Source organism: Aotus nancymaae, unplaced genomic scaffold, assembly GCF_030222135.1.
Source record: "Aotus nancymaae isolate 86718 unplaced genomic scaffold, 86718_ANA_hifiasm-v0.15.2.pri h1tg000033l, whole genome shotgun sequence".
Classification (NCBI taxonomy): Eukaryota; Metazoa; Chordata; class Mammalia; order Primates; family Aotidae; genus Aotus; species Aotus nancymaae.
In genome coordinates, this window is record NW_026988447.1 from 47,501,153 (window position 1) to 47,512,015 (window position 10,863).

Consider the following 10,863-nt stretch of genomic DNA (forward strand, 5'->3'; position numbering starts at 1 on the left):
TGCGCTCCAGCCTGGGTATCAAGAGCGAAACTCCGTCTCAAAAAAAAAAAAAAAAAAAAAAAAAAAAATGAAGACTAGTTGTAGAAATGTGATTATTTACATGTGAATCACTCATCAGTTTAAACTAGTGAAGTGCTGTGCTACCTTGAAACCCAGCAAATGAATGAGTCATTATTCATATACTTCCTATTGTTCATTCTTTAACAATAATAGAAAAAAAACAGAGGTCTTTTATCTATCTGTACACAGTGTTTTGTAAATGCAAGTAAGATCAAGGTAGTTTGGGTGGATATGTTAATCAGAAAAACATGTGACCTCAATGTTGCTTCTACAGTGTGCTGTGCTTTACACGACAATCAGTGGTCAAAGAAGACTTCGGATTCACAATCTTGGCTTAAACTGCAGCTCCCAGCTGGGTGATCTTTATAAGAGCTGTGAAACAGACGCTCTTATCAACTTCTTTGCCAAGTCAGGTAACACTTTGCCAATCCTGAGGTTCAGGAAACCTTGCTTAGTAATTCAGTCAAGGTATGTCAGTAGCTAAAAAGCACGGTAGTTTTGCAACCTTCTGGTGGGTAAATTCAGAACTAATACGAGCAAAGTCTGAGGGAGAATAGTCAGATTCTTAACTCTAAATTAATAAGTGAGATAACTCAGTTCAGGGCCAGTCTATACAGACTTACTTGAAGTTTCCTTCCGGAGTGGCAGTCTGAGTTGAAATTTAGGAATAGGATGCTTAGACCCTCATCATGGTGTGTAATCATGCCCTCTGACACATTGGGTTAATGGATGAGACCACCTCTAATGCTAGACTAAACTTGCTTATCGATACCATGTTAACTATGAAATAGAATGGGCCCGAGGTGGACTTTTCTTTGGCTTTCCTTGAGAAATTCTACATACACTAAGGTTTGGAAAAGGTAGCAATCTAGCCCGTAAGAATTCAGGATCTCAAAACATGACAAATAGGCCTGCCTTTTTTTCCTGTGTGTACAATTTTAATACTCTGAAGATAAATCTGGCCAGTGTAACCTTTGCCGTAGGTAGGCCAATGTTCTCCATTAGCTAGATCATCATATTTAGTCAAGAAGAGACCATAGCAAATGACTTGAACAGATTTAAATATTATTCTTGCTTGGTGGTCTGAAGATAATAGCAACTTGTTCCTTGTCTGATTATTTGAAGAGTCTGATTATTATTATCGGTGTCTGAGCTAAAACTGATGTCCTTTTCATTGTTTTGTGCACATAGCTTTTAAAGCAGTTCTCCACCAGCCTTTGAAGGTCATCCGGGAAATTCTAGTTAATCAGACTGCCCATATGTTGGCATGTTACCGGAAGAACTGTGCCAGTCCTTCTGCAGCAAGCCAGGTGAGCTACCTATTGTACATAGATGTTAAACTGTTACAGTCGACTACTCAGTTCTTCAGCACATAGCTGTTGAAGGCTTATGATGTTGCAGGCACTTAGATGCTGTGACTGTGATAGTAAACCATGTAGCTGAGAAGATTAAGAATGTTATATGTAAGAAGTGTCCTAATATAAACAGGATTCTCTTTTTTTATCCAGAGATAGGTATTTTGTTCTGAAATGTGTATGCTTAAATACATTTTAGGCATAGTAACAAAGCTGACATGAGGAGATGGCAGTAATAACATATTTTATAAACATATAATTTATAAATATAAATACTGGAGTTCTTTACATTTAAAAGTTTTTAATAGGTGTGAAGAGTTTTCAAAGAATTGACTGTCTCCATCATCTGGTAATTTGAAATTTTAGAAGATTCTTTAAATAAACTTCACTTAGTCTTTCTCCTATAAAAGAAAAAGCAGAACCTCAAGTCCACATTTAATTTTGCATTTGTTCTTGTGTTCACATTCTCCTCTGTGTCAATAAAAGTTAGATGGCATTTTTACAGCTGTGTATCAAATATGTGAATATAGAATTTCAATTAAGACAGCAACAGATGAGAAAACTTTCTAGTTTATTCATTGTCAAAAATGAGTGCTGATAGGACATCTGAAGCCCCACCTAAAAGAAAATTCTTGACAGAAAAGATAATGCAGACAAATTTGGGGTCCAAATTTATAATCTGGGCAAAGAAGGAAAACAAGACAAACACATTTACTAGATGGACCTTTCATAAAAGTTCCTTTCCATGCTGTCCAAAGTGATTAAATTAGTCATCCATTCTTTTATCTCCTATGTTGATAATCATATAAGCAACTCTTGAATCTACATGAGTATTCAGTCCTCTTTATTATTCAGAAGATCTGCCATTTTAGTCAACTCGAATATCAGTGCTATTTCATAGCATGCTTGTTCAAGTTACACAAAAGCCTACCAGGTACACCTGGAATCTAGCCAAAAGAGTCCAGTCATGAGCACTTTAAACATTTACTTCATTTTACTATTTGTCTTAGAGCTATGGAAACATTATTCTGTTTCTGGAGTATCTCACACTCCAGAAGGATTAGTTGAAGTAGTACAGATACAGTTAGTGTCCTCTCTGGACATTTATTTGTTAACTTTGAAACAACTGGATTCAAAGACCTTAAGTTAAAAACAAACTTATTGACTACTTATGGAAGAAAATAAAACCTGTCATTTTATTCTGGTTTAAAAGTTTAAAGGATTGTCTCTACCATTGGATCACCTGTGTGCACAAATAAATTATTTCTGGAGTAAAAACATTATGATGTTAAATTTTCTATGAATAAGTTGATAGAGATTGTTCCTGTTTTTATAATAAGGTTTTTCCATGACCACTTTTCAAGTGTGCCTTTCAACCAATGATATGCTTAAAAAAAAATAATGTAACTTAAGTACCTTATGATTAACCAACCATCATGGAGTCTGGAAAATGTGGAGATTCTAAAACAGTTAGTATTATCTGAAAACAGAATAGTTGGACTTAATGTTCTCTTCAGAAAATCTTACTGTAAACTTCACACTTTCCTACAGTTTACTTGTGAAAATTAGTATCTATGGAGATGGAGCGATTCCTAAAGGAATTCCACTATTTTACCATAGAGCCCAAAGTTTCCGTGACCCAAGCAAGACCATCAAGGAGCTATTTAGATTGTATGATACTGGACCTCAATAGAACTACTTTTACTGAATTGCCAGAGCCAAAACTAGGCTGCAGCAAGAGAAGGCATTAGGGTACAAAATTTAAGGAAGCATTCACTCTGAGGATCGTATGATAGATGCTGGGTTAAGACATATGGCTGGGCACGGTGGTTCACAACTGTAATCCCAGCCCTTTGAGAGCCCAAAGCAGGTGCATCACTTGAGGTCAGGAGTTCAAGACCATCCTGGCCAACATGGTAAAACCCTGCTCCATCTACTAAAAATACAAAAAATTAGCTGGGCGTGGTGGTACAGACCTCTAATTGTAGTTACTCAGAAGGCTGAGGCAGAATAGCTTGAACCCAGGAGGCGGAGGTTTCAGTGAGCCAAGATCATACCATTGCACTCCAGTCTGGGCAACAGAGCAACCCTATCACAAAAGAAAAAAAAACAAAGGCCAAGCACAGTGTCTCATGCCTGTAATCCCGAGGCTGGTAGATTATGAGGTCAGGAGTTCGAGACCAACCTGACCAATATGGTGAAACCCTGTCTCTACTAAAAATACAAAACATTAGCTGGGCGTGGTGGCATGTGCCTGCAGTCCCAGCTGCTCAGGAGGCTGAGGCAGGAGAATTGTTTGAACCTGGGAGGTGGAGGTTGCAGTGAGCCCAGATCATGCCACTGTACTCCAGCCTGGGTGACAGAGCAAGACTCTATCTCAAAAAGAAAAAAAAAAAAGACATATAACTAGAAACAATATTAAGACAAATTAGGCTGGGTGCAGTGGCTTACATCTGTAAATTGCAGCACTTTGGGAGGTCAAGACAGGAGGAACGCTTGAGGCCAGCAGTTCAAGGCCAGCCTGGGCAACATAGTGAAACCCCCACCTCTACTAAAAATAAAAACTTAGGTGTGGTGGTACACAACAATAATCCCAGCCACTTGGGAAGCTGAGGCAAGAAGATCCCTGGAGCCCAGGAGTTCGAGGCTGCAGTGAGCCATGATTGTGCTACTGTCCTCTAGCCTGGAAGACAACGTGAGACCCAGTATCTTTTTTTTTTTGAGACATAGTTTTTGCTCTTGTTACCCAGACTGGAGTGCAATGGCACGATCTCGGCTCACTGCAACCTCCACCTCCTGGGTTCAGGCAATTCTCCTGCCTCAGCCTCCTGAGTAGCTGGGATTACAGGCACGCGCCACCATGCCCAGCTAATTTTTTGTATTAGTAGAGACGGGGTTTCACCATGTTGACCAGGATGGTCTCGATCTCTTGACCTCGTGATCCACCCGCCTCGGCCTCCCAAAGTGCTGGGATTACAGGCTTGAGCCACAGCACCCGGCGAGACCCAGTATCTTAAAAAAAAAAAAGCTAACTTTAAGGCTTATAAGTCATACATAAGCAATGTAGATTTTTTAACATTAAATCTAATAGCTGACTGTTCTGAGCTTAAGTATGTTAATTTCATATGGAAGTGCATTGATTTCAAAAGGCAAGTCAAATGACCTTAACTGCAAAATAAATTTTTTTCTTAAAAAAAAAATTATTACTACTTCTGTCACTTCAAAACCTAAAGAAGAAAAGAATTTTCCAAATTCAGGCAAGCTCGACTTACATGAATTGCTGCTCCCACCTCACTCTCATACCTTACTCCCAGAGAATAATTTAGTTATTTATAGAGGGGGGCCAGTAGGGTGGGGAGATTTTATAGTGGAAATCTGTGGCAACATTTTCTTCCTCACTCAAAAACATTGAAGAATGTCTTTTTGTTTTCTTTCATTTTTTAACTCCATTTTTTTTTGTTGTTTTCATGATTAGATTTTCCTTCTCATTTATCAGCTGTTTTCTTCCCTCTCCCTCCTACAATCCAACCTCCTCTGATTAGACGTTTTAGTCCTAATAATGTCATTTTGGGCCAACCTCACCCCTTTGTGGCATTTAGGATCACAGATTTCTGAACTCTTAGTGTGACCTGATTAATTAGAAGCAACTAGTGAAATTTCAATCTGATCTTTTAAAACCAAATGTACATGCCTTATACAGGAATCTAAGCACATTCCTGATCCATAACAACATGTAAAATGCCTAACTGGTAACTAGACCAGAAATAGCATGGGGGCCACATGGCTCTGGAATATGACCATTATCTGGTTCCTACATCTTTTTATCATAGTTTTCCTTGGCTGAGAAAGTAACCCAGTACCAAATGTTGTTAAATGAAGATATATTATGCTAGAGAAAAAATCAGAAGAGAGTGTTCTACTCTTATGAATAAACATACATTTAACTGTCCTTGGTTCTTTGAAAAAGATTAGAAGTTGACAGGGGAAACAAACTGCAAAGCAGAATCATTTTGGAATATGTTTGCCTGAGCCAGTTAGGAAGTTCTGTCCCACACTCCTTAGTTAGTACATAATAAGAAGAGACCTATGATATAAATTTAAGTTGCAGAATAAATTCTAACAGAGTCTCAGGGACATTTTCTTTTCAGTATGGATTCTGATAAGTGTATATCCATCATCTTCATCATTAAGATAGAAAATTAAGCCAGGCACGGTGGCTCACACCTGTAATCCCAGCACTTTGGGAGGCTGAGGTGGGCAAATGGCTTGAGGTCTTGAGGTCAGGAGTTTGAGACCAGCCTGGCCAACATGATGAAACCCCATCCCTACTAAAAACACAAAATTTGCCATGCATTATGGCACATGCCTGTAATCCCAGCTACTCAGGGGGCCAAGGCAGGACAATCACTTGAACCCAGGAGGCGAAGGTTGCAGTGAGCAGAGACTGCACCACTGCACTCTAGCCTGGGCAACAGAGTGAGACTCTGTCTCAAAAATAAAAATAAATAAAAAAGAGAGAAAGCTGAAAAGAAACCATGAATTTATAGACCAGATATTTCAGTTATCTGTTTGCAAATTATCATTATCTCCTATGTATAATTTTTCTTTTGGATATATCCTTGTTCACTGACTTGTGCTATTAAATGGAAGGAAGTGACATTCGGATCAGTCAAATTTAATTATTAGCTATTCTTACAATAGTGATTTAGGAGAAAGTTAAATAATATAGGAAATTACAATTTTTTAAATCATCAGGTTGTGTTCCTAGAATTGCTGCACTGTGTTAGGTTGTAGTATCTCACAAGGGCATGTACTTTGGGGCAGTTAGAATGAGGTCATGTGAACCAAAGTGAGGATGGAGAGAAGGTACAGGTAGATTATGAAGGCAGAATTAAAAGGATTTGTTTATTAATTAAGGGTAAAGAAATAAATGAATTGGGTTCATTTAGAAGTTCTACACTGAATAAGAAACATGGGAGGAAGAACATGTTTGTGGAATTGTAGGAGTTTGATTTTGCAGGTTATCATTCAGTAGTGACACATCTAAATGCAGGAAGCATTTCCTTTTTTAATCTATAGTACTGCAATCTTTTTATTATGTTTTTTGCATTTATATGTCTATCCCAGGCGAACTTCAGCCATCTTACCATATGGACTATGCCTTATTCCTCTTTATATCCTTGACACTTTGCACAGAACCTATGACACAATGGCATTTATTATTTGTTTGATGAGTTTAAGATGCATGAAGAGCATAAAGGAAGAGATATCCTGTGGGCAGTTAGAAATGCTTTTCTTGAAGTTGGAAATATAGGTTAAGAAATCACTTTTTAAAGAAGTTTTATTTTATATATATATATATATATATATATATATATATATAAACATATATATGGTACATCCGATGTGCTAGGCACTATTGTGCTTTACACATCATTTAATTCTTATTATATAACTCAGTTATCATGAAGTAGATATACCATTATTCCATATTCAGCTTAAAAAAAAAAAAAAGAAAAGAGAGGGCAAGTAATTTGCCCAAGGTCACACACCTGGTAAAAGACAGAGCTGGAATTGCATCCTAAGCACTGAGTGGGTGGTGTTGCTAACAGCTACACCAGGCTGCTGTAGCACTAGATAAAATAAAAACAACTGCTGCTCTTTGAATGCCTACTCTGTGCCAGATTACTGTGTACTCTGGGTGCTTTACATGGGTTACCAGTTAATCCTTACAAGTTCAAAAGCAAATGATGTTTCAGTCTTACAGATGAAGCTCAGGATTGTTCTCAGTAATGATCAAGCATATGAAACAATTGTATTTTTCAGCTTATTCTACCAGATTCCATGAAAGTATTGCCAGTGTACATGAACTGTTTGTTGAAAAACTGTGTGCTGCTCAGCAGACCAGAGATCTCAACCGATGAGCGGGCATTCCAGAGACAGCTGGTCATGACCATGGGTGTGGGTGACTCTCAGCTTTTCTTCTACCCACAACTTCTGCCCATAGTAAGCATGCTGGGGTGCTGCATTTCTCAGAGGAGGCTGGAAGGGAATCCTATTTTGTGCTTAAACCATATGTTATATCTGAAACATTTTGTTCTTAAGAGTAAAGTTAGTCACAAATGCCATCAAAATGTATGGTGTGGGGTTTTGAGCCGAGTCTCTTTCTGCAAGTTGCTTATGTACATTAGTATGTGCTTACTATGGTGAGGGGAGGGAATCTGAGGAGTTCTGCGTCTCCTTCAGTCTGTTTTCAGCCCAGAAGGTAGGCTGGGTGCAGTGGCTCACGCCTGTAATCCCAGAACTTTGGGAGGCCGAGGCAGGAGTTCGAGACCAGTCTGGCCAATATGGTGAAACCCCATCTCTACTAAAAATACAAACAAATTAGCTACTGGGGGCGGGGAGGGGGCTGAGGCAGGGGAATTGCTTGAACTAAGGAAGTGGAGGTTGCAGTGAGCCAAGATTGTGCCACTGCACTCCAACCTGGGCAACAGAGCGAGAGTCTGTCTCAAAAAAGAAAAAAAATTGTCAGCTTGTATCACTCCTCCACTCAAAACACTCCAGGATTTCCCATCTCAGTAAAAGCCCTACCCCAGTGCTGTCTGCCCTCTCCTCCCCTCCCTTCGCTCTGAAATCTTCTGTTACTCTCCCTTTCCTCATCCCACTTCAGCCTTCGTGCTGATCCTCAAACACTTCAGTCAGGCCCTTCTTTAGGACCTGTGCACTAGCTTTCCTTCCATCTGAAATGGTCTTCTCCAGTTGTCCCCATGGCTCCTTCACTTACCTCCTCAGGCTGCCTTCTTAAAAGCTGGTGGGCTCCCTGGACTATCCTAGTTAAAATTGTCCCCACCTTCACCAGCGACACACCCCATACCACTCTCTTCCATCTTTTCTTCATAACTCTTAACACCATCTATATTCTGTATATTTTACTTACTTTATGTGTTGTCTTTTCCTCCCTGCAAAAAACTATTTGCTGCACAAGGTAGGGATTATTATCTAATGACTGGAATAAAGTCTGGCACATAATAGGTACTTACTAAATATGCACTGAGGGAGGGGAGGGAAGAAACAGGAAAGGAAGAGAGGAAGGGGGGAAGGGAAGGGGAAGAAAGGAGCTTCTATCTCTCTTGTCTGTGTCTGCCCAGCATACATTAGATGTCAAGAGTACAACATTACCTGCTGCTGTTCGTTGCTCTGAGTCCCGTCTTTCAGAAGGAGGAATATTCTTACTGGCTAATGGTCTACACATGTTCCTATGGTTGGGAGTCAGCAGCCCACCAGAACTGATCCAAGGAATATTTAATGTGCCATCTTTTGCACATATCAACACAGATATGGTAAGTATTTTTTTCATTGCTTTTGTAGTAATATGAAAAATATCAATTCTTAAATGTTTTTACTTATGTGCAGTCAAATATTACAGAAAGAAACAATAAGGCATATATTTCTGTATATGAATGAAAGAATTTCATGTTTTGATCAATATCAATTAGCTGGCCTACAGTTATTTGTATAGAGTACTTTCAAACAACTAAAATATATGACTTTAATAGAAAATGCTAACACTTCCAGATCATTAACTGTGTGCCAGTCTTTGTACTCTAAATACTTAAATATACCATACCTGAGATGGATATGGTATCAACATTTTACAGAGGAATCAATTGAGGCTTAGAGGCAAGTTCCTTCAGGTAGTAAAGTGGCAGAGATGGGAACTGAATTTAGTTCTTATGCTCTGGGCTCATCCCTGGTGCTGAACTGCATACTCAAAAGAATGTAGAAATCTTTCATAGGTGTTTGGCTACAGACTAAATCAAATTACTGAGTTAACAAAATAATAATTCCATAACAATAGATTATATACCCCTTTGTTGCAATTACAAGAGAAATTGTGGGTTTGATGTTAAATTAATAAAAATGACTATTTTAAAGCATCTTAGGAAAACCCAGCAATTATAAGTTGTACAAGAGTCAACATTTATTGCAAGCCTTATTTGTAGACCATGTTGCATGAGCATCACTGCCAGATGGCTATTGTCTGACTCTGATAGCGGATTCCAGTAGAGCTCAGCAGTTAGTTTATTCCCCAAAGTCTCACTTACATTGTGGCAAGATGGCTTAAGTCTAGTTGTTGAACACAATGGTATGAAGTACAATTTATCAATATATATATAGCATCTTGCAGAAAAAGACAGAATTAAAATTCAAGGCCATGATAGGTGATCAGCTTAGAGAGCTGCATATTCATTAGGAATATCAAAAGTATTTTTAAAAGAATTCAAGGGTATCCATATTCCAGTTAGAGACTAGTTTTAAGATGAAGATTTAGAAATAGTAAGATATCTGCATATGTTTGAAGTTAAGAAATAAGAAATGTAATTTAAAAATAAAATTCAGTAGGCAAAGAACTATGAGTCTAAAGAATGTTTATATAAAAGTTAAGGGAGCTTCCTCTTATATTGACATAGTAAATGCTGAATGCATAGTTGCTGAACTGAACATCCACAGGAAATAGCCAGTCTCTTTACCACAAGGCAGCAGATGTAGGTCTGTGCTTATATCAGCATACCTTTCCTTGACTTTCATCAACAAAATGAAACAAAGTTAAAAACTAAATGTTAGCTACTTTCTTTTTAGAGGCAGTTGGCACGTTAAAATATATACATGAAGAATACTTATATTGTTTGTTGAACAAATAGATCTACCATAATATGTCAAATAATACACATAGGGGATAGGAGTGTGAATTTAAATAAAGAATTTTTTGCTTTCCTTACTCCTGTGAAAAATATTGACCATAAACTTTTCCTGACACTTCAGGTTTATGGTGAAACATTCTAGCTCACATATTCTCTGGCTAACTCACGATGATGCATTGGCTCTTGGCATCTTCTTGCTGAGAAGCAAACATTAGCATTTTACTCTGTCTTAATGGAATAAATAAGTCAAAATCCTTCATATCTCCTGGATGCCATGTGCAACTGGATTGGTCTATAGACCACTAACCAGGTTTCTGGGATATCTAAGAGGCTGCATTCCCTATAAGAAATCAACATTTGGCAGTTTGTTTTAATGCTGGAACAGTAGTACTTGGATGGCATTTTCCATCCACTGAAGGAATAAAGTATAGTCTTTTCTCTCACAACATAGCCTTGAATTTTGAAAAGGGATCAAACTTTCAGCACTTTGGGAGGCTGAAGTGGGAGGATTGCTTGAGCTCAAGTGTTCAAGACCAGTCAGGACAACATAGTGAGACTTCATCTCTATTTTAAAAAAAAGATTACTTGTAACACTTAATACAATGTAAAATGCTATGTAAATAGTTGTTAAACTATATTGTTTACAGAATAATGGCAAAAAAACAAAATCCATGCATTTTCAGTACAGATGCATTTTTTACAAATATTATTTTTGGTCTGTGGATGCAGAACCTACAGATACAGAG

General features: G+C 38.1%; 1 protein-coding gene across 4 annotated transcripts in view; it reads left to right on the forward strand.

The window, feature by feature from the left end:
- SEC24D (SEC24 homolog D, COPII coat complex component) overlaps positions 1 to 10,863 on the forward strand; it is a 104,596-nt gene that overhangs the window by 87,717 nt on the left and 6,016 nt on the right. For all 4 annotated transcript variants that reach the window (XM_064383923.1, XM_064383925.1, XM_064383924.1 and 1 more), the window contains 4 exons: positions 335 to 473; positions 1,252 to 1,370; positions 7,242 to 7,421; positions 8,564 to 8,755. In XM_064383923.1, coding sequence (XP_064239993.1) covers positions 335 to 473; positions 1,252 to 1,370; positions 7,242 to 7,421; positions 8,564 to 8,755 — 630 coding nt within the window. The remainder of the gene's footprint in view (positions 1 to 334; positions 474 to 1,251; positions 1,371 to 7,241; positions 7,422 to 8,563; positions 8,756 to 10,863) is intronic.